This window comes from Lutra lutra, chromosome 7 (genome assembly GCF_902655055.1).
Source record: "Lutra lutra chromosome 7, mLutLut1.2, whole genome shotgun sequence".
Classification (NCBI taxonomy): Eukaryota; Metazoa; Chordata; class Mammalia; order Carnivora; family Mustelidae; genus Lutra; species Lutra lutra.
Window position 1 is genome coordinate 60,988,017 of NC_062284.1, and position 23,576 is coordinate 61,011,592.

The 23,576-nt window shown below is 45.2% G+C and overlaps 2 protein-coding genes and 1 long non-coding RNA gene across 6 annotated transcripts in view; 2 read left to right on the forward strand and 1 right to left on the reverse strand.

Moving 5' to 3' along the window:
- The window catches only part of NDUFAF1 (NADH:ubiquinone oxidoreductase complex assembly factor 1), a 32,292-nt gene extending 31,417 nt beyond the window's left edge, over window positions 1-875 (reverse strand). For all 3 annotated transcript variants that reach the window (XR_007128840.1, XM_047738500.1, XM_047738499.1), the window contains exon 1: window positions 749-875. The gene's annotated coding sequence lies outside the window, so the exon portion shown is untranslated. The remainder of the gene's footprint in view (window positions 1-748) is intronic.
- LOC125105238 (uncharacterized) lies at window positions 759-6,867 on the forward strand. 2 transcript variants are annotated; one of them, XR_007128841.1, is made up of 3 exons: window positions 759-848; window positions 3,828-3,977; window positions 6,529-6,867. It is a non-coding gene; the product is annotated as an uncharacterized LOC125105238 (long non-coding RNA). The 2 variants fall into 2 exon arrangements; XR_007128842.1 differs by lacking the exon at window positions 759-848 and adding an exon at window positions 966-1,051.
- Window positions 6,868-17,512: 10,645 nt separating this feature from the next.
- Window positions 17,513-23,576, forward strand: part of RTF1 (RTF1 homolog, Paf1/RNA polymerase II complex component) — a 54,411-nt gene continuing 48,347 nt past the window's right edge. Inside the window, exon 1 of the mRNA XM_047737616.1 lies at window positions 17,513-17,721. Coding sequence (XP_047593572.1) covers window positions 17,524-17,721 — 198 coding nt within the window. The 5' untranslated portion in view covers window positions 17,513-17,523. The remainder of the gene's footprint in view (window positions 17,722-23,576) is intronic.

The following is a 23,576-nucleotide window of genomic DNA, read 5'->3' on the forward strand; positions in this document are numbered from 1 at the left end:
TGGAATCATAGGTAATATTTCAATTTTCCTCACTGATTGTGTTTAATTTTATCTCTACACATAAAGGAATTTGGGAAACAAATGATAAATCCATAAAATGGAATTTGTACAATAAAAAATGATTCTTGTGAACCCCATCCGTAGGCTACACATCTAAGTGGCAAATAAGGAGGAATCAAAATTGCATGTAAACTAATATTACAAGCATAAAAGTGTACCAACAAAAAAAGATTTGAGGGAGGAAAAAAAAGAAGGCTTAAAGTCGTATGCAGGATGATGGGATTATGAGTAATAATATTCACCGTATCTTCGAAGTCCTCAGTAGTGCGTTACTTCTCTAATAATATAACTCTAATTATAAATTTTTGTTTAGTATTTTTACCAAAAAACATAAAGTAAAACCTTTCATCAACTGGATGACCCCTGGCCGAAATTGGTAATTTTTGACCGCCGCGTAACCCACGGAGCTAAAAGAGAGCTGTCTTCGTCCAGACTGTATATCCAGGGCTGACCAAGCGCCCGGAACCGTTCCAAGTATAGTTCACTGACGCCTCACAACAACCCTGAGAGGTTCTGTTATTATGCCGATTACAGAGACGAGGAAAAGGAGGTTCCAAGAATAAATGACGAGGTCACACAGCTAGTAACAGGCAAAACTAAACTATGGAGCCCCGGTCTTTAACTCCCGCTCTGATTCAGGGGAGCGGTCCGGAGCAGGCCGCGGCGAGGCGGCCCCCTCAATCCTCACCTGCTAGGGCTGTTGCTCCCCACACACCGCAGGCGTCCGCTGGTCTCCCCGCCGGAGCCCGACAGCGCCTTCCACCCGGGTCCCCGCTTTTCCCGATCGGGTACTCCGTTTTTCTCGTGTGGGTCCATCTGCTTTTCTAGTCCGGCGTCGAACTAGGCCTTAGGGCACTAGGGTTCCGGCCGAAGTACAGGCGGGAGAAGAGTAACAAGGTTCCCTGAGCCCGGCGAATTGAAGCTCTCGGTGGATTAGCCTTCCAAAGGGCTCGGCTTCCACCCCTCCTGATCTTTTCTGCTTACCCAGAAAGTAGGGGAGAATTTAGAAAAGCTTTTTTCCTCCTTTCCTTTCTGCATTCCTCCTTCAGGCTGCAATCTCCACCTCGCACCTTTCAAATAGGACCCAAATATTGCGAATATCCTTTCGCCCCGGGGCCGCCATTCCCCACAACCGCCTAAGAGCTGTCGGTGGCCTCAAAGGACCCGATCCCCTAGAATCGCGCGGAATCTCAGGAGACCCACCTGGCACCTGGACTGCAAACCCCGCCTCCTTCAGGAGGCCGCCCACTCCGCAGGACTTCTGTATCTTGTGCACCCCTCAGTTTGAGCACTTTCAACATTGTATCTTAAGTATTCATTCACTTCTCACTTCCCCTGCCACACCGTGCGCTTCTCGGGTCCAGAACGGTGCTCTTCCTCCAGTCCTTAGCAATTAGCATTGCACTAGCAGGAATTAAGCTCTCAGCAAACATCTGAATGACAATTAACTCCGTTCTTTTCCAAGGTTGACCTCACCGAACACAATTGGCTTTTCCAAGTTTCCTCCACCACTTGTTTCCACACCACCTCTTCTTTCTTGAAATCCTGCTTTTGACTTTTCTACACTCTGCACTTGCCTAGTTCCCTTAGCCTTCTCGAACCTTCCCCCAACTGCCTCCTCCACTGACTCTCTTCCCACAACGTTAAATGCAGATTGTCTCCAGAGCCCAGACTGTGCCTTCCTCTTTTCTAGTTTCAGATATGAGTTATGCGCAATTTGATCTCCCGTAAATCCCAGCATATATTTCCAATCTCTTGACAGCAGTTCCAGCTGTGGGATACAGCACTGGCATCTCAAACTCCGTATGTCTGAATCTGAATAGATCATATTTACCCTAACTCCTCTTACATTCCGTTTCTTTAAATGCCCACATCCTTCTAAGCTGGAAATCCTTGCCTTAAAAACCGCTTAAACCTCTTCTCACTGACTCTAAAGCCTATCTTTGCTATCTTTCGAGCTTTCACTCCCTCCCTCCAAACGCAGATACACCCTGATAGCTACTGCCCTTATACAAACGGACATTCAGTCTAGTGATTGCCCTGCTCTGGGCAAAACAGTTTATCTTTTTCCACTTTAAAATGTGGCACCCAGAGCTGAACACCAGATTCCTTTGGCCTCTAGATGTTCCACTGCATAAATTCTAAACCCTCCATAATCCCCTACTCCATGTATGTTACTCATACTTACCCTCAATTTCTCAGCCTAACTGGTATCTGCCTAAACCACACTCATTCCTCCTCACAATCAGTTAACACTGTTTCTGCTCAGCATTTCTCCCTTTTCTGCTTCTCCAGCAGTTGGTCTCAAGGGTCTCTAGGACTCCCTCCTCCTCCTGCTTTAGCTTATTGGTCCAGTGGTCAGGCAGATCAGGTTATTCCCAGGGTTTTTCTGAAGTAAAACTGGAAAATACTCCTTTTAACCCTGAGGCTCCTGCTGAGCTCATGAGCTGACTGGTAACACTGGGAAGGAAAATGGTTTGCAGCAAGAGAAAATAAAATCAAGGTACAGAGACCAATAGTAATGGCAGGATTAAAGACCCATTCAGGGGGCGCTTGGGTGGCTCAGTGGGTTAAGGCCTCTGCCCTCAGCTCGGGTTGTGATCCCAGGGTCCTGGGATCGAGCCCCACATTGGGCTCTCTGCTCCACAGGGAGTCTGCTTCCCCTCTTCTCTCTCTCTCTCTCTCTCTGCCCGCTTCTCTGCCTACTTGTGATCTCTGTCAAATTAAAAAAAAAAAAAAAAAGACCCATTCAGCATGTATATTGCCAGTTCCGGTAGTTCCTGAGGCCCAGCTGCATCTATTACCTTCCCATGGCTTGGCTTTTAGTCTTCCCCTGATTTCTAAGCACAATAAATTCTTTTTACCTAAATTAGTCTAAGTTGGGTTTCTACCACTTCCAACCAATAGGTCCTAATTGATACAGTGACTCCATCTATTCTGAACACATCTTAAATCCCATCTTCTCCTTAAAAACTTTCCCTAATGCATTCATCTCATAATGACTGCTCTCCTTCTGACACCCTATAATATTTATGCTTTATACTGTGACACCGGCACTTACGTTCAAGTGAAAACTAGATTATAAACATGACTAAGGTGCTCATTCATTGTTCTAGGCATACAAGCCTTTTCTCTCGAACGGGAGGGTAAAAACCTTGAAAGTAGTGATTTTTTGTCATGTACTTTAAAATATACTTTTTCTGTGGCAGCTGGGTGGCTCAGTGGCTGGTGGCTCAGACCTCTGCCTTTGGCTCAGGTCATGATCTCAAGGTCCTGGGATCGAGCCCTGCATCATGCTCTCTGCTCGGCAGGGAGCCTGTTTCTCCCCTCTCTCTCTGCCTGCCTCTCTGCCTACTTGTGATCTCTCTGTCTCTGTCAAATAAATAAATAAAATCTTTTTAAAAAAACTTTAAAAAAATAAAATAAACTTTTCTACAGTAATCTGCACAATTTTAGACCCAGGGTAGGGGCTGCCTCAGGAGGTTAAACAAAAGACAAACTCCATGAAAACCTTCAGGAAGGGCTGTGGTGGCACAGATCAGCAAAAAAATTTCAATATTATTTGAAATAAAATTCAACAGTTGCATCTCTCAGTGGAGTCCAATCAAGTCTGAGGACAATGAGGGTATGATCCAAGCAAAGGAACTGAAGTATCTCAGGAAGGAATGTTACCTCAGAGGAGTCTGGGATCACAGTGGTGTCACTACAGATCATGGTTCGATCTCTGCTTTGCTAGTCCAGAACCTTAGTTTTATCTGTTTCCTCAGAGAATTACTTCATGCCCAGCAACTTCAGGGGAAGAGAAATAACAAGCCAGAATGTCCATTTATTCATCTACAACAAAAAATGGGCCCGATTTGAGAGCCGAGGCCGTCTACCCAGGACATTCCCTCCTGCCAGGGAAGCCAAACTACCAGGTAAGAAGGGTCACATAATTACAAAGACAGAGAGTGTCCACACAGATTTTCCATGAAACAAAATAAATTTTCTATTCTTCTCTTGGGGTTATTCCTATCTGCAGCATGAAGATCAAGCATTTGCTGGTGCCACTTTAATAAATTTCTGAACATAGGTTCTTTTTCTTATTTTTATTTTTTATTTGACAGAGAGAGACATAGCAAGAGAAGAAACACAAACAGGGGGAGTGGGAGAGGGAGAAGCAGGCCTCCCGCTGAGCAGACAGCACCCTGTGGGGCTCCATCCCAGGACCTTGGGATCATAACCTGAGCTGAAGGCAGAGGCTTAATGACTAAGCCACCAAGGTGCCCCCTCTTTTCTTCTTTTTAAATATTTTATTTATTGGGGGCCTGGGTGGCTCAGTGGGTTAAGCCTCTGCCTTCGGCTCAGGTCGTGATCTCAGGGTCCTGGGACTGAGCCCCACATCCGGCTCCCTGCTCAGCAGGAGGCCTGCTTCTCCCTCTCCCACTCCCCATGCCTATCCCCTCTCTTGCTGTGTCTCTCTCTGTCAAATAAATAAATAAAATCTTAAAAAAAAAAAAAAAAAAGAATTCCCTTCCTTTTCTGGGGCACTGGTGGCTTAGTTAAGCATCTGCCTTCCTTCAGCTCAGATTATGATCTCAGGGTCTTGGAATCGAGCCCCATGTTGGGCTCTCCACTCAGTAGGGAGTCTGCTTGCCTCTCTCCCTCTGCCTCTCCCCCTATTCATGTATTCTCTCACTCTCAAATAGATAAAAATTTTTAAAAAGAATTTTAAAAAGAATTCCCTGCCTTTTCAAGGTTGACTAATATTCCATTGTATGTATTTACCACATACTCATGAGCTGACTGGTAACACTGGGAAGGAAAATGGTTTGCAGCAAGAGAAAATAAAATCAAGGTACAGAGACAAATAGTAATGGCAGGATTAAAGACCCATTCAGGGGGCACTTGGGTGGCTCAGTGGGTTAAGGCCTCTGCCCTCAGCTTGGGTTGTGATCCTGCTTCCTCCTCTCTCTGCCTGCCTCTCTGCCTACCTGTGATCTCTCTCTCTCTCTCTCTCTCTCTGTTAAATGAATAAATAAAATCTTTAAAAAAAAAACAGTAACAATAAGTGAGATAATATATGTAAAGTGTTCAGCATAATGCTTGGGATTTTTTTAAAAACTCCCAAGCTAGATATTAAGAAAAAAAACCTCAATATTATTGTTGAACTCTGGGACAGTGCTCAGCAAGTACATAGTCTAGCACAGGGCATGGCACCAAACAAGTAAGAGCAGCACAATGTGAGAGAAATTACAGTAGAGGCAGGTACCAAGTACAGGGGTGGCACAAAGAAGGGTGTCATGAACGCTTAGGGGCCAGACAGTGAATTTAACATCTGGGGGGCATTTTCCCTTTTAATCCTCACAATGATCCTGTGAAGTAAGTAGGAATATCCTACCTATTTCACAGGTGAGTAAACTTAGTCTTAGAGATGTTAAGTCACTTGCTAGTCGAATGCCTTCATAGCTGATGAAGTGGTGGAGCTGGGATTCGAACCAACATCTGCAGGCTCTCTACAGGGTACCTGCTTATTATCCACACTCCTCTGTATCCTATCTGCTTATTTGCTCACCTTGGGGAGCAGCAGTTCCTAGAAGAAGGACGTGATCTGAGTACTGAGATAAGCTTTTTTTTTAAGATTTTATTTATTTATTTGACAGACAGAGCTCACAAGTAGGCAGAGAGAGAGGAAAAGAAGCAGGCTCCCCGCTGAGCAGAGAGCCCGATGGGGGGCTCGATCCCAGGACCCTCATGACCTAAGCCGAAGGCAAAGGCTTTAACCCACTGAGCCACCCAGGTGCCCCTAAGATAAGGGTTTAACAGACAGATGAGAGGAGGAAAATCAGTCCCAAGGAAGCACACAGGCCCAAAGGCACAGAGTTATGCAACAGACATTACATCTAGAAAAACGTAAGAGTTCTTCTTGACAGAAGGGGAACAACTTCTACTGATCAAACTCACACACAGCGTCAAGCCTGGATCCAGAAATTTACTCTATCATGTCTCTCATGCCTTACCACAATCTCGTAAGGCCGATACTATTTCCCCCCTCAGAGGTCTGATGAGAGTGAAGCTCAGAGATTAGGTGACCTGACTTTCACAGAAGCAGGGGGGTGGCAGAACTGGCCTCTGAGTACAGGTCTGCTAATTCTCCACAATTCTTGTGACTGCTGGATGTGGGGAGGGCAGAGAGAGAAGAGCATTTTCTCAGAGTTTTTTACTGGAACCCGCAGTAGGAAATGAAATGTGTTATGATCAAGTCATATAATTATTAATACAAGGTAGAATTTTCAAGTGTTCATCAAAATCTAGTTTTTCTCTCCCTCCAGGTACATCAGAGGATAACACTTCCCTGCCTCCTTATAATTAGGCAATCATTCAACTAGTTCTTGCCAATGGATTAGGAGAAGTGACATTTATCAATTTCAGGCCAGAGTATTTCATTTCAGTTTCAAGACCATCTGATATTCTCTCTCCCTGCTGCAGTTATTGTGAAAGCATTTGTTGAGAAGGATGCACCACAACATTGAACACCCCTGCATTGCTAATCCAACAAGAAGAGGACCGTGGTTCTAGAGCATCTCTGAGAGCCACGGTAACAGACTTTGCCTGAGTGAAAATAAGCTTTGCTGTGCTTCTTAGGAAAGTTCAGTAACCATTCTACTAGATCATAACCACAGACGGTGCATTGTTCACCTCTGTTTCTTGGCACCCGGCTCAGTGCCTGGCATCGACCAGGTGCTCAGTTGAATGTGTGACGCCTGAATGTGTCAGGGAATCCTGTGTTGCTAAATAAACCACAAGTTTGGCTTTTGATAAAGTATGAATTTAAATTACGGAATTTGGGGCACCTGGGTGGCTCAGTGGGTTAAGCCTTTGCCTTCAGCTCAAGTTACGATCCCAGGGTCCTGGGATCAAGCCCCACATCGGGCTCTCTGCTCCGCAGGGAGCCTGCCTCCACCTCTCTCTCTGCCTGCCTCTCTGCCTACTTGTGATCTCTGTCAAATAAATAAATAAATAAATAAATAAATAAATAAATAAATAAATAAAATAAATTACGGAATTCATTTGCGTTCGTGTTTCTGAGTGTGTCACAATCAGTTTTGATACAGGTCTCAATTAATGAATAATCATACTTTAAAAAGTGACCAAATAACTTATAAAAATAATTTTTAAAGGGGACCTGGGTGGCTCAGTGGATTAAGCCGCTGCCTTCGGCTCAGGTCATGATCTCAGGGTCCTGGAATCGAGTCCCGCATCGGGCTCTCTGCTCAGCAGGGTGCCTGCTTCCCTCTCTCTCTCTCTCTCTCTGCCTGCCTCTCCGTCTACTTGTGATCTCTCTCTGTCGAATAAATAAATAAAATCTTTTAAAAAAATAATTTTTAAAGACATAAGGTTATTGGGGGAGCCTGGGTGGCTTAGTTGGTTAAGTGTCCAACTCTTGGTTTTGGCTGGTTCAGGTCATGATTTCGGGGTTGTGAGATGGAGCCCTGTGTTGGGCTCTGTACTCAGCAAGAAATCTGCTTCAGATTCTCTCTCTCCCTCTGCCTTGGCTCCTCCCCCGCTTGTGCTCCCTCTCCCACTCTCTCTCAAAATAAATAAAATCTTAAAAAAAAAAAAAGATATAAGATTATCCTTATGGAAACATCCTGTTCACTCACTGGGATTCTGACATGCCTTCTTGAAGTGTGTGTGTGTATGTGTGTATGTGTGTTTTGATTATGGAGGACAATTCAGGGTATGTACATATCAAATATAGAGAGCATCTGTTATGTGTACCGAGGTAGGAACAAAAGGTTATGAATCATGCAGCTATACTGAGAGAGGCCAGAGATAGGGCTGTCTTCATAACATCTGAAAATCAGTTCTCACTTAGCAGAGGGAACACCTGCATGCAAGGAAGCCCAGGTCCCATTGGACATGCGCAACTTAATCATGCATGCAGGCCGATGAGGTAGACATTACCTTGTAGTCTCCCAAGGTGTTTTCTCAGACCCCCATGTACCCCTAGGGCTGTCTGTCAAGCCAGTCTAACACTGCTGGGAGAGGTTATATTATAGGATACTACATATTGCCCAATTCTGGTTTTGGATGTGTTTACCTATGTGTCCCAAAAGGTCTGGCACAATAGGTATCAAATTGGTCCTACAGTTACTCTTAGGGAGTGAGATTGGGAGAGAAGGGGCGTGAGGATGAGAGCTTCCTCTTTGGGAGGAAATACACTGCTGTATTTGGATTTGTTATTTACAATGGGCATGTGTTAATTTTGTACTTTAAAACATAAATTTAAAAGGGCCTGCAAGTGATTGAAATGCACCTCACATTCTCCACCCAACTCTCCAAATTATATTTTACTCAAGGGAACAGAATCTAGAAATGTATGGCACTTGCTGGCATCCAAACAAACCTGTTGAATGAATAAAGACCCCAGAGGAGACGCTGAAAGAAACCTTGGTCTTAAGCTCTGCGATCCACACAGCAGGAGTTGACCTTCTTCCTCTCCTTTTGATTTCATCTTTTCCTCTTTTTTCCCTCCTCCTCTTTTTCCTGTTCTCCATCTTCTCCTCTTCAAACAAACAAACAAAAACCCACAAAAAACCCCACACAACAACAGCACAGTGCAGCAAAGGAGTTTTACCATGCCATCCTCTAGTAGTAATAAACACAAAGTACATGAGAGTAGTGGGTAGGAAAATATGATCTCATACTCACAATGGGGCATTAGGGGATGACTTTGGGTTGAAAAGTAGAGTCACCCAGTCCAAGGCAGAGAGGTAAGAGGCAGAGAGAAAAAGGAAGGAGCTGGGCAAGAAAAGCATGGTATTATGCCTGGGGAACACTGAGTTCAGAGTCTCCCCAGGCTGCCACTCTCTTCTCTACTCAAAGTCAGCTGCTCAATTCGTTACTGAAAAGTGACCAGACTCTGAGGAGCCACTTCTTACTAACCAAAGAGCATGGTTTATAAGACTGACTAACAACCTACCATGAGAAGTATGTTTGCCAAGAATACTTGTGTCAGCCAAGCAGTACCCCTTCGTCCCACAAGGGGAAACCTTCTGGGATTAGGGGGGCTGTTTGGAAAACAGGGGTCTCAATGCAGATGGATTTGAAGGCTGTGAAGTGACATTTTCTCCAAACTATGAAAGTCTGGAAAGTCACTCGTGGGCTCCCAGGAGAGTGTGGCCAGGGTAATGGACAGGACATGGCAGCTGCTCAGGGCCCCTCTCTCCTGCAGCCCTGGAAAAGCATCAGAAAACTCTCCCTTGGGGCACCTGCGTGACTCAGTTGGTGAAGTGTCCGACTCTTGCTTTTTCGCTCGGGTCATGATCTCAGGGTCATGAGATCAAGCCCCCATGGGGCCTGTGTTGGGCCCCACACTCATGGAGGAGTCTGCCCCTACCCCTGCTCAGGGGTGCACATGCATGTGCATTTGTGTTCTCCCTCTCCTTCTCTTTGTCTCTCTCAAATCAATCAATCAAGTAAGCAAGCAATTTTTAAAGAAAGAAAAGATGGGTGCCTGGGTGGCTCAGTGAGTTAAGCCTCTGCCTTCGGCTCAGGTCATCATCTCAGGGTCCTGGGATCAAGCCCCGCATCAGGCTCTCTGCTCAGCGGGGATTCTGCTTCCCCCTTCCCCTCTGCCTGCCTCTCTGCCTGCTTGTGATCTCTCTCTCTCTCTCTCTCTGTCAAATAAATAAATAAAATCTTAAAAAAAAGAAAAGAAAAGAACTCTCTCCCTTGCCTAGCCCCCTTTCTGGCTACTATGTTTATACCTCCCTACCCCATCTTGACCACATTCATGATCTTGCTCCTGCACCTGCCTTCCCCTAAAGTTCTTTCCTGCCGGCTGGTTCCTGGTTGCTCCAGGTTAGCAGGCTGGAGTTGCTTGTCTGCCAGGGAGAGGCACAGAATTGCTGACAGCAGTTAAGAGTGCCACCCTAGAGTCAGACATGTTCCATTACTTACTAACTGTGTGGCCTTGGGAACCTCTCTGTGCCTCAGCGTCCAGAAGGACACAGAGATGTGATATCCAGTAAAGAGGACTTGCTGGCCCAGCTGACGGCCTTTAGCTTTCAGATACTTTGGCGTCCAGCTAACTACAGAGAGACCCTGTGCTCAAGGTCACAGCCTTTCCACATGGCCTATATCTAATGAATGACTGAGGCAGGGCGATAAAGGTCTGAACATTTCAGCGCAGTGCGGGACAACTGACCATCTATTTTGGCTTCGGATTACCCATGTGATTAGTTGACGCTGTTGTCAGGTACACACTACAGCTCAACTTCTCCCACTTTTCTTTCCTTCTGTGGTTGTCAATTCCCAGGGACACTCTCTGGTAAATATCCTGCACACTAAACTCCATCTCAGAGTCTGCTTCTTGGAGAACCCAACCTACAACGATTGGTACTAGGATTGATCCAAGAAAGCAGGCAATGAAAGGATGTATAGAAGCAAGATCATTTAACACACAGCTGGAAATGAAGATTTGGTTAAACTGTTAAATATTTTATCATTGGTGAATGGGGATACTATACTGGCAGAAGGGAACATACTAATTGGTGGGATGTACCAAATAAATTTAGGGGCCAGAGTAACTATAAGAATAGTGAAATTGGGTCACCGTGACTGAAGGCCAAATGTGAAAGCCAGAGGGCCCCCTTAAGGGCATATGAAGAGGGCTTCATCACCGGTAGTGGGAGGGCAGGGAAAGCTGAGGACCAGGATAATTATCACAATAGTCTAAGATCCAATGATGTTAAACTCCCAAGCAAGGCAAGCTGGCTAAAGACCCTAGTTGGGAAATAATGGGAATAGGACATGTGGGATGGAGATATCTGATCGGTGCCCCTGCAGATCTTGATTTCCCAGTTTCTCCTACACCCTCTGAATGTGCAAAAATGACCCATCATTTAGTGCTTCCCTCTTCTTTGTAGACAATGCAGAAGACCAGACCCTGTAAGACTGCAGGTACCCTTCTCAAAGGCTGCTCTTACTTCCCTGCTGGATACTAGGCTGATAACCAGGGTTAAAACAGTACATAACCCAGTGAGGGATTTATTGGGACTCATTAAGGTGCTATCCCCCAAAGGAGCTGCAAGAACTAGCCACACATAAAATGCCAGGAGCTGGGGGAGTAACAAGGGACTGGATTCTGCAGGTGCTTGATCAAGAGAACCAGACCATAAAATTGGGTTAGGGAGAATTTATTGATTTGGAAACATTCTCCTGAGATACAACAGTTATCACTCTGCCAAGGCCCCAGGAAATGCTACCAGAATGGCTCTTAGGAGTGTGAAAAACTACAACCCATACAAAGAGGGAAAAAAATGTCAAAACTGCTAGGACACATCGTGTAGGAACAGATTTAAAAACTCAGGGAAGGGGGCGCCTGGGTGGCTCAGTTGGTTAAGCAGCTGCCTTCGGCTCAGGTCATGATCCCAGCGTCCTGGGATCAAGTCCCACATCGGGCTCCTTGCTTGGCAGCGAGCCTGCTTCTCCCTCTGCCTCTGCCTGCCACTCTTGTCTGCCTGTGCTCACTTTCGCTTCTCTCTCTATGACAAATAAATAAATAAAATCTTAAAAAAAAAAAAAAAAGCCTCTGCCTTCAGCTCAGGTCGTGATCTCAGGGTCCTGGGATCGAGCCCCGCATCGGGCTCTCTGCTTGGCAGGGAGCCTGCCTCCCCCTCTCTCTCCGCCTGCCTCTCTGCCTACTGGTGATTTCTGTCTGTCGAGTAAATAAATAAAATCTTTAAAAAAAAAAAAGAAAAGAAAAAACTCAGGGAAGCACAGTGAAGTAGATGTGCTGTAGGAAGGCTGGGATTCCCACCGAACGATTATGTTCCATGGGAAGATCAAGAGGATACTCCCCTTACTAAAGCCACAGGGAATGAGATGGTAAAGAGGTGCAACAGCATCACTGAAATTTCACTACTAAAAATGCAGGCCAGGACTGACCGTAGGAGAGACTGTTACAAAACCAGGCTCACAACAGTAATGGGGTGATAGAACTCGCAACAAGAGGCCAGGTGGCAGCACTTAACTACCAGGTAGTTAAGGAGCCAGGTAGATACAATTATTCTAATAGCAGAAAGGGCAGAGTGACAGCCAAGACTGCCTGAACCTCAGAGACTTATGGAGATAGTTAACAGAATACAGCATCTCCAAGGGCTAACAGGGTTAATCTTTAATTTTCAATCAGAAGAAATCAAGGTCGGGTGATTAACGGGCTGAGGGCAGCTGCCCCATTAAAAAGTGACATCCTTCTCCCACCTTTGCATCTGAGCTAATTTTCAGACCCTGAACTCATTAAGAAAAGGTCTAGTATTGTATGCAACTGATGAATAACTGAATTCTACCTCTGAAATTAATAGTACAGTACATATTAATTAAATTGAATTTAAATAAAAAACTTAAAAATAAATAAGCAAAAAAAAAGCAAAAAAATAAAAAATAAAAAATAAAAATAAATAAGCAAATGGTCCGCTAACCAAAAGAAGGACCCTGCAACACTGTGTAGGACCGTGTAGCCATCCTGGGTGGCTCAATTGGTTAAGTGTCCCCCTCTTTTTTTATTTTATTTATTTTTATTTTTATTTTTTTATTTTTTAAGATTTTATTTATTTATTTGACAGACAAGGATCACAAGTAGGCAGAGAGGCAGGCAGAGAGAGAGGAAGGGAAGCAGGCTCCCCGCTGAGCAGAGAGCCCGATGTGGGGCTCGATCCCAGGACCCTGGGATGATGACCTGAGCCGAAGGCAGAGGCTTTAACCCACTGAGCCACCCAGGCGCCCCTCTTTTTTTATTTTTAAGATTTATTCATTTATTTATTTGAGAGAGAGGCAGAGGGAGAAGCAGGGCACCCAATGCAGGGCTCAATCCCAACCAAAACCCTGAGACAATGATGAGAGCCAAAGGCAGGCACCCAACCCACTGAGCCCTCCAGGCAGTTGGGCTCTATGCCGGGCATGGAGCCTACTTTTTAAAAAAAGGGAGGGGGGCACCTGAGCGGTTCAATTGGTTAAGCAACTGCCTTTGGCTCAGGTCATAATCCTGGAGTCCCGGGATTGAATCCCACATTGGGCTTCCTGCTCAGAGTCTGCTTCTCCCTCTGACCTCTCCCGTCTCACGCTCTCTCTCATTCTCTCTCTAAAATAAATAAATAAAATTTTTTAAAAAAAATTTCCATCTGGGGCGCCTGGGTGGCTCAGTGGGTTAAGCCGCTGCCTTCGGCTCAGGTCATGATCCCAGGTCCTGGGTTCGAGCCCCACATCGGGCTTTCTGCTCAGCGGGAAGCCTGCTTCCTCCTCTCTCTGCCTGCCTCTCTGCCTACTTGTGATTTCTCTCTGTCAAATAAATAAATAAAATCTTAAAAAAAAAAATTTCCATCTAACCTTAAAAACAAAACAGAAAAACCATGGTAAACATACACAGTAATGGTTTCCCCAGACCTTCTCTCAATGTTCACATACACGCACGTATTACCACATTCTTTCTTTTTTTTTTTCCCCCTAAGGTTTATTTTTAAGTAATTTCTCCACCCACTGTAGGACTGGAACTCACAACCTCGGGATCCAGAGTTGTACGCTCCACCAATTGAGCCAGCTAGGTGCTCCAGTAGGAATAATTTTTATAGTGGGAAAAAAATTCTATTTCCACAAAACTGTTAAAAACCCATTATGAGGGATGCCTGGGTGGGTCAGTCGGCTAAGCCTCCACCTTCAGTTCAGGGCATGATCCTGGGGTCCTGGGACCTAGTCCTGCATTGGGATCCCTGCTTAGCAGGGAGTCTGCTTCTCTCTCTACCTGCCACTCCCTCTGCTTGTGCTCTCTGACAAATAAATAAATAAAATCTTTAAAAAAAATCATTATGATAAGGGGTGCCTGGGTGGCTCAGTGGGTTAGGCCTCTGCCTTCAGCTCAGGTCATGATCCCAGGGTCCTGGGTTCGAGCCCCGCATCGGGCTCTCTGCTCCGCAGGGAGCCTGCCTCCACCTCTCTCTCTGCCTGCCTCTCTGCCTGCTTGTGATCTCTGTTACATAAATAAAATCTTTAAAAAAATAAAATAAAATAAAATAAAAAAATTATGATAAAAAATTCATACTCAATGTAAAAAGCTCAAAAGCATCAAAGTGTAAAAATTAAAAAATAAAAATCTCCTATCTCAACCCTCTTCCTACAGTTCCTCCCTAGACAAGTATAGCTGGCATTTACTGAGCGCTTACTCTTTGCCAGGAAGTACTCTAAGCACTTTTTCAACATATGTTAACTAATCTAAACCTTATTACAACCCAAAGAGGCAGATATAATCATTATCCTCACTTTACTAAGGGTTGGGTTCTCTGGGAAGCCAACTCAAGAGGAAATTTAGAGTATAATATGTTTATTCATTCAATCTAGACACTGCTTACTCTCGGGGCACCAGGGTTGCTCAGCGTCTGCCTTTGGCTCAGGTCATGATCCCAGGGTCCTGGGATTGAGTCCTGCATCGGGCTCCCTGTTCAATAGGGAGTTTGCTTCTCCCTCTCCCCCTGACCCTCCTCTTGACTCTGCTCGTGCACACTTGTGCGCACACTCTAATAAATAAAATCTTAAAGGGGCGCCTGGGTGGCTCAGTGGGTTAAACCCTCTGCCTTCGGCTCAAGTCATGATCCCAGGGTCCTGGGATCAAGCCCCGCATCGGGCTCTCTGCTCAGTGGGGAGCCTGCTTCCCCCTCTCTTTCTCTGCCTACCTCCCTGCCTACTTGTGATCTGTCTGTCAAATAAATAAATAAATCTTTAAAAAAAATCTTAAAAAAAAAAAAGACAGGGGTACCTGGGTGGCTCAGAGGGTTAAGCCTCCTGCCTTCGGCTCAGGTCATGATCCCAGGGTCCTGGGATTGAGCCCCGCATTGGGCTCTCTGCTCAGCAGGGAGCCTGCTTCTCCCTCTCTCTGCCTACTTGTGATTTCTGTCAAATAAATAAATAAAATCTTTAAAAAAAAAGACACTGTTTACTCTCAATATGGACTAACTGCAGTATATGAATCATTTGATGACTCCTTGAAGAAAGAGCAAAATCAATAGATTTCACTCAAATAAAGAACATACTTTTTTGGTTTTATTTATTTAAGTAACTTCTACACTCAACATGGGTCTCAAACTCACAACCCCAAGATCAAGAGTTGCACACTCTCCCAACTGAGCCAGCCAGGTGCCCTAAAGCCTATCTTTCTTAATTGCAGTCATAGGTCACTGACAATATTACAGTCTTTTAACATGGAGCTTGAACTCACAACCCTGAGATCAAGAATCAGAGGCTTAACACAGGTGTCCCTACTATGGTCTTTTAAGTTTTGGGTTTTTAAAAAATATTTATTTATTTATTTGACAGGCAGAGATCACAAGTAGGCAGAGAGGCAGGCAGAGAGAGAGAGAGGTGGAAGCAGGCTCCCTGCTGAGTAGAGAGCCCGATGCGGGGCTCAATCCCAGGACCCTGGGATCATGACCTGAGCCGAAGGCAGAGGTTTTAGCCACTGAGCCACCCAGGCGCCCCTTAAGTTTTTTTTAGAGAGAGAGCACATGTTCGAGAGTGGGCAAGGGGGGAGGGAGGTGGGGAGAAGGAAGAGGGAGAGAATCTTAAGCAGTCTCCACCATCAGCGTGGAGTCCCAACACAGGACTCTCACAACCCTGATATTATGACCTGAGCTGAAATCAAGAGTTGTTATTTAACCAACTGAACCACCCAGGTGACCCTTGGTCTTTTTCTATTAATACATTTAAAGAGGGTCCTCACAGAAAGGCATCAATACTTCAGGGTGGCTAGAAATAGGGAAACCGGCTTGGTCATTTGAGTCATTCTTGCCATGGGGTCAGTTCCAAGAATATGTTGGAGGAGAGAGGTCAAGGGGTTATATCTTAGGAAAAATCTTTTGGAGTAAAAAGGGAATTGGGCCTTAATTTTCTCTAAATCCTGAATGCATTTTCATGCGGCAGCAAATTGGATATCTAGATATGTGTTTAGTTCCAGGGATTCCTCTAAGTCTGATATATTCTTTTATTACTATTCTAAGGCATACACACTTATGATACTATAACTTACTGGAGAAAATAAAATTTAGACAGGAAAGGGGAAAAGAAAAAGGGAGCCAGAGAGAAAAAACTTATCAGCTTGCCTGTATCCAGTAATGCCCAGGGAAGACTGGGATCTAACTCCCAAGTTCACTGCAGAACAAAGAATTAACAACTCCCCAAAAGTTTTGAGAACATTTTCAAATTATTATTGCTAATGTTCCCTACCTTATATTCCAAATCCCACAAAGAAATCACCTCCGAAATTGCCCTTTATTTTTTAAAGTAATTTTATGCCCAACATGGGGCTCAAACTCATGACCCCAAAGTCAAGAATCATATGCTCTACAGACTGAGCTAGCCAGGTGCCCCTGAGGTTGCTCTTTTAATTAACTGACCTCAACAAGCAAAAAACTGAACTTTTTTCCTTCATACACCAGTTTCCCAAACCTCCTCTACACTTGTGTTTCTCATATTGATGAAGGGCCCACTCACCATCAGCTTCCTAAGCCAGGATCTAAGATATCACTTGTGCTTGGGACCTCGCCTTACACTCTCTTCCAAATAATATTCAGGTCCTGGTAATTCTACCTTCCAAATTATGCAGAATCCATCCACTTCTCCTCATTTGCATTGCTTCTTCTTTGGTTTGGGGCACCATCATCGCCTGCCGTAATGACACCAACAGCTTAAGTGGCCTCATTGCCCTTGGTCTCCCTTCCTTCTAATTCATTCGCCACACTGCACCCAGAGTAATCTTTTTAAAACACAAAGCTAATAACGTCGTTCTTCAGTTTAAAATCTTTCAATACTGAGGTTCAAACTTCTGAATATAACTTATTAGGCACTGAAGGATGTGGCCCCTGAGTCCCTCCACACACACCATATTCCCTGTTCCATAATGAACTTTCAGTTCCCTGAACCCAATTTTTTCAATTATCTACGGGCCTTTGCCCATGCGGTTCTCTGCTTGGGACAACCTTCCTTCTGTTCTTCTTTTGGGTAACTCGGATGCATCCTCCACGTTCCGGTTCAGGTGTCACGGGCACAGCCCAGGTAGGCAGGCTTTTCCCTGACTGGTGCCCTCTGCGTGGTCCAGCCGACTTGTGTCTTCCACGCGGGCAAGCCCCTGACGGCGCACTTGACACTCCATCAGTGCAGGCCAGTTGTAAGGCTTGTCAGAGCAGACCCAGATGATTGCAGCGCCAGTTCACTACAGGTACGTAGCACACCAGTTCCGGCCCCGCATAGGAGACACACCCAAAGCTTCCAGAGGCCCGAGCAGAGTACAGGACCGCTGTCCACTGTCCGGAACCCAACCCTGTACGGGGGCCCGCCTCCCACGCTGCGTCGGGGGTGGGGCAGGGCGGGGCACCGGGCGCCGGCGAACGGCGTGCGACGAGCGGGGGGCGGGGCCAGGGGCGGAGCGGAGCGCGCATGCGCGGTCGCCTTTGTGTGGGTCGAGCGGCGGCGGCGGCGGCGGCAGTGGCGGTCCCACTGGCAGGCGGGCAAGAGGGGAGTCCGGGCGGCGTCCGGCGTGGGAGCCGGGGGACCACCATGGTAAAGAAGCGGAAAGGCCGCGTCGTGATCGACTCGGACACGGAGGACAGCGGCAGCGATGAGAACCTGGATCAGGTGAGGGCAGGCCGCGGAGGCGCGGGCCGGCGGAGCGGGAGGGCTGAGTCCGGGCCACGGGAGCCTGGAGCCGGCCGGGCCCGGGGCCTCCCGGCCGGAGCTCCCGACCCGCCCCGTGCCCTGATCTCTGCTGCCACCTCTTTCTTGTCCTCTCCGCAGCACCAGGGGCCCTCAGAGTCCGGCCGGGGCCTGGAGACGGAACCCCGAGGACTTGGCGCCTTGGGCGGGGAGGCGGGGCAGGGACCAGGCTGGTGGGCCTCGGGCTCGGGGGACCAGAGGGGTCCGTGATCTGCCGGGGTCAGATCGGGGCGGCGGGCTGCAGGCCCGGCGATCCGGGCCCGGAGAGATAGGAAGTATCGCCCGCCAACCCGAGAGGCTGGGAGATTTTGGAGGAGGTGCAAGGGTGAGTGTGGGAGTGGTGGGGGCGGGGGGCGAGATGGTGCGGGCTCTGGAAGATGAAGTTTTTCAGACTAGAGGTGTGGACCTGGAGGAGAGACACCCTTAATCGTTCCGGGGAACTTATGCCGTGCTTGATGAGGAAGACTTAGCTGTGGACACAAATCTGTTTGGCAACTAGGGTCGTTTGTGGTTGAGAAGGGTCCCCGTTGAGGTGTCAGACCAAAGAAAACTCTTGGGAGAAGGAAAGAGGCCAAAAGTGGAGAAATATATAGGAGAACTTGGAAGGGCTATGACTGAGGCTTCTTGGCTCTTTTCATGCAGCATCCCAGAATTCTTTCTTACTTGAAGATTGTGCAGGATTGAAAGTAACTTTTGGTCTCACTGTCTTGGGGTTGAATTGTTTTTATGCACTAGAAAATATTGTAGGGAGGAAGCTGTTCTTTACAGCAGTGCTCTAGTGATACTAGAAGATTGAAAGAGAGTTCCCCCCCCTCCATGTTTTGTGAACAAATGATACAAAGAGTATGTAAGAGGTAGTAGCTTTATAAGTTAAGAAGAGAGAGTACTGGGATGCCTGGGTGGCTCAGTTGGTTGGACAACTGCCTTCGGCCCAGGTCATGATTCCGGAGTCCTAGGATCGAGTCCCGCATCGGGCTCCCAGCTCCACGGGGAGTCTGCTTCTCTCTCTGCCCTTCTCCTCACTCATGCTCTCTCTCACTGTCTCTCTCTCAAATAAATAAATAAAATCTTAAAAAAAAAAAAAAGAAGAGAGAGTACTGAATTTAGAATCTGAAATTTTGAGTTCTAGGCTGGCTGTGCTGTTTTCTAGCTATGTATCTTTTGTCTGTAACTGTAAACTCTAGATACAGTATTAGCCTTGAGTATCTAATTGGGCTATTAAAAAGATCAAGTATTTGTAAGAATTAATATTGGTATGAACACTTGCAAACTAAGACTTTTGTATAAATGGCTTCTTGAGGGTTCTTTGTATAAGGCCACAGGTCTCAGGTCTAAAGTATTAGGGCGTGAAATGGGTGGACTTTAAGAAGAAGGGCCTGGAAATATGTTTAAGAAAAGAGGACTGTTTTGAAAATGGTATGAGGTGGGAAAGTAATGGGGTTTCATCAAAGGGAGAAAACCTTGTTTGGGGATAGGAATTGAAAGGTAAGTTGAAAATGTTCTCACTGAAAGGCTCCTGAAATTTATGAAAGGCTCCTGAAATTTACAAAAATATAAAAAAGATATTCTTGGCTGGAAAAGTTTGATAATTTTAGATTGGCACTTATGGGGATTAGAACTTTTTCTTCTTTTTTTAATTTAGAAATGTGGGTATTTCCAGTAAAAACACCAGCTACCATTTACGTAGTGCTTGGGGTGAACTAGTCAAGTTTTATATTATATTATATTGTCAAGTTTTCAGATTATGTTGAACTTTGTGTCATTTTCTCCATTTTACATATGAGGAAGATGGAGGTTGAAGAAGAAACTTACCTAGATTCACACAACTTGTTACTGGTAGAGTTAGAATTTGAACTCCAAATCTGCACGATAGTAAGGCACATACTCTTCACTATACCAACTCAATTTGTTAGTCTTCTAATTTTTCAGAGTGCAAAATGAGAATGATGTTTTGTGGTCATTTTCCTTGTTGCTAGAATTCATGTTTGTAAAGTACATTCAGTAGTGTAGAGGAAATTGTTACAACAATTAAAAAGATTATTTGGGAGCTTCCTTGGTAAAGCACTCTAAGACATCTGTTCTGATGGTGAATGAACTAAGCTGCAAATTACTCTGTCTGTAATGATTGCCCACAGAATTCTAACAAATGAAATGAGTTTAGAGCTCCCTTTTGTGGTAGAGAGGTTTTACCTGATCCACAGAGAGCTAGCTCTTCCAAAGTGGACACTGAAAGGGATTGCAACTTTAAACCCAGCTCTTATCTGTTTATAAAAAGAAATTCGCATAAAATTTGTAAGTAATACCTAATAGAATTTAACAGCAATTTCAACTTTCTTCCCTTCAGCCACAGTTAGGTGGCATTCTTTTATCAGATGGGAACCAGATCAAAACTCCCTTTCCCTGCACATCCTAACAGAGGCGCCTGTGCCTTCTGTCTTTTCAGCAATGCACCAGCCTCTCAGAGGAGTGAAAAACAAAGATCTCTGCCCTCTAGAAGTTTTCACCAAAGACCTTTAGGAGAAAATCAAAGTCAGGCTGGCTTGGGGGTCTTTGGAATCCTCAGAATAAAATCAATGCATCTGGGCCTTTCTAACCAAGATGCCTTGGGCTGCTCCATCTAGTTTAGGTCTTCATTGTGGGTATAACATCATATTTGCTGTCTACTGTAAGGTCCTTGTGGAAAAGATAAAACCATAAGAAATCTCTGAGTGTCTAGTGTAAGAGTGTAGCAGTTAGAAAGGAGGTCCTTGTTCCCAGGTTTTCCAGATGGGAGTAGAAGTCATTATGTTAGAAATATTATTTCCAACTTAGTCCTTGCTGAAGGTAAGGCAGGTTAACCTATTATGCTGATTTTTCCTGGTGGTGGGAGGAGGACCGTCTGTGTCAGAAGCTGCCTGGGTTGCTTGTTTAAAATGTACTTTGCAGGGGCTCCCATCCCAGACCTACTGAATCAGACCCTCAGGGGATAGAGCCCTGGACTCTGCATTTTTACCAGATACAGCCCAGGTACTCATTTATATTAACGACTGAAACTACTGTCTGTGTGCAAGCTAATCTTTTTGGTAAGACACTCTATGTGGTTTGGGAGAGAAATAGTCTTCTGTCCTGTCTGTACTGTGTGCACAGGAAGAAAACTGGACAAAGATGTTTGAGGTAGCAAAGTTCTTGGCTATTCTAAATCTCGAAGCTGTTTGAATTGTTGGGATGCTTTTTATTGAGACCTATTTCCTTTTTTCCTTTCATGATGGGAAGAGAGGTGTGTAGGAACTGAATTGGAGTAGTTTAAATTGTTTTAAAATTGAAAGATTTTAAAAACTCAGACCTTTGAGAATTTGAAGGATTTCTTTTTACATGTGACCTCTTAGTGACCTTATTTTTTATGTTGGGCATACCCTTCAACATTTTTTAAAAGGATTTCTTTATTTTATTTTATTTTTTAAAGATTTTATTTATTTATTTGACAGACAGAAATCACGAGTAGGCAGAGAGGCAGGTAGAGAGAGAGAGGGAGAAGCAGGCTTCCCGCTGAGCAGAGAGGCCGACGCGGGGCTCGATCCCAGTACCCTGGGATCATGACCTGAGGCGAAGGCAGAGGCTTTAACCCACTGAGCCACCCAGGTGCCCCGATTTCTTTATTTTAGAGAGCTAGCAGGAGGGGCAGAGGGAGAGAGCATCTTAAGCAGATTCTGCACTCAGCGTGGAGCTGGATGCAGGGCTCAATCGCACGGCCCTGAGATCACAACCTGAGCCAAAACCAAGAGTCAGATGCTTAACTGACTGCACCACCCCCCCAGGTGCCCCATCTTGAACATTTTAAAATTGCAAATCCTCAAGATACTTGCTTTTGGTGCCTCTTGGAAAAGAGTTTGAGGCAAACCTAAGGTTTTGTTGTTTTTGTTTTTGTTTTTTACCCTGTCATGTACTTCCATGGGTATAATGGATGTGAGTCATTACGAATAATATTTATGCAGTGGGTCTTATAAAATGAAAAGCATCCAAGATAATAAAGGAATAGCGTTCTCTGTTCAGATCAATACAACTCAGTATTTTAAAAAACTTTACTCTGCCTTAAGAAAAAAAATTGGGCTACTTGCGTACTGGAATGCTTTATTTCATAATATCCTCTCTTATTTAAAATGGTGATGTTGTCATGTCCTCTTTTTCTCTGCTTATATACTTGAAGTAGCAATAATTAAATTTGTCTTTGAAAGAACAGGCCCGGGGCACCTCGGTGGCTCAGTGGATTAAGCCTCTGCCTTCGTCTCAGGTTATGATCTCAGCATCCTGGGATCGAGTCCTGCATTGGGCTCTCTGCTCAGCAGAGAGCCTGTTTCCTGCCCCCTCCTCTGCCTGCCTCTCTGCCTACTTGTGATTTCTCTCTCTGTGTGTCAAATAAATAAATAAAATCTTAAAAAAAAAAGAAAGAAAGAAAGAAAAGGCCCCTAAGTATTTTCTAGCAGTTATTTTTAGATATTATATGTAAAAAAAAAAAAAAAACAAAAAAAACCATTGTTTCAAAGTATCCTTCCGTAAACCTTCCCTATAAAAGTTGGGAAGTTGGGACGCTGGGTGGCTCAGTTGGATGAGCAGCTGCCTTTGGCTTGGGTCATGATCCCAGCGTCCTGGGATCGAGTCCCACATCGGGCTCCTTGCTCATCAGGGAGCCTGCTTCTCCCTCTGCCTCTGCCTGCCATTCTGTCTGCCTGTGCTTGCTCTCTCTCCCTCTCTCTCTGACAAATAAATAAATAAAATCTTAAAAAAAAAAAAAAAGTTGGGAAGTTTATTTTTTTTTATTTTTTATTTTTTAAAGATTTTATTTATTTATCTGACAGAGAGAAATCACAAGTAGGCAGAGAGGCAGGCAGAGAGAGAGGAGGAAGCAGGCTCCCCGCTGAGCAGAGAGCTCGACGCGGGGCTCGATCCCAGGACCCCGAGATCATGACCCGAGCCGAAGGCAGCGGCTTAACCCACTGAGCCACCCAGGCGCCCCAGGAAGTTTATTTATTTTTTTTTTTTAAAGATTCTGTTTACTTGAGAGAGAGAGGAAGAGAGACCACAAGCCAGGGGAGAAGCAGACTCCCCGCTGAGCAGGGAGCCCAACACAGGACTCATCCCAGGACCCTGACCTGAAGGCAGATGCTTAACTGACTGAAGCCATGCAGCCAGTTTAAATTGGGAAATTTAAAAGTTGTGCCTCTTTTGTAGTCTTTTTTTTTTTTTTTTAAGATTTTATTTATTTGTGAGAGAGAGAGAGAGAGGACTCGGAGAGAGAGAGGGAGAACATGAGAGGTGTCGGAGCTGGATGTGGGATTCATCCCAGGACTCCAGGATCCTGACCTGAGCTGAAGGCAGTGGCTTAACTGACGGAGCCACCCAGGAACCCATATGGTCTTTTTTATATTACAGCAGAATTTTGTAGAAGTCTAGGATGAAAAACTTGCGAGAAGAATGAAGTTTTTGGTTTTGGGTTTTTTTCTTTTCAAGATTTTATTTATTTATTTGACAGAGAGTTAGTGATAGAGTGAACACAAGCCAGGGGAGAGGGAGAAGCAGGCTTCTTGCTGAGCAGGGAACACGATGTGGGACCCAATTCCAGGACTCTGGGATCATGACCCAAGCCAAAGGCAGATATTTAAGGACTGAGCCACCCAGGCACCTTGCTTGTGAAGCTTTTAACTTGTGTCCTAATGTTGCATCCAGCTTGATGTAACTCATTTGTTAATTTCACCCACCTTTTCTGTGCAGGGAAGATTGAGTCTAACGGGAGCTCTAACAAA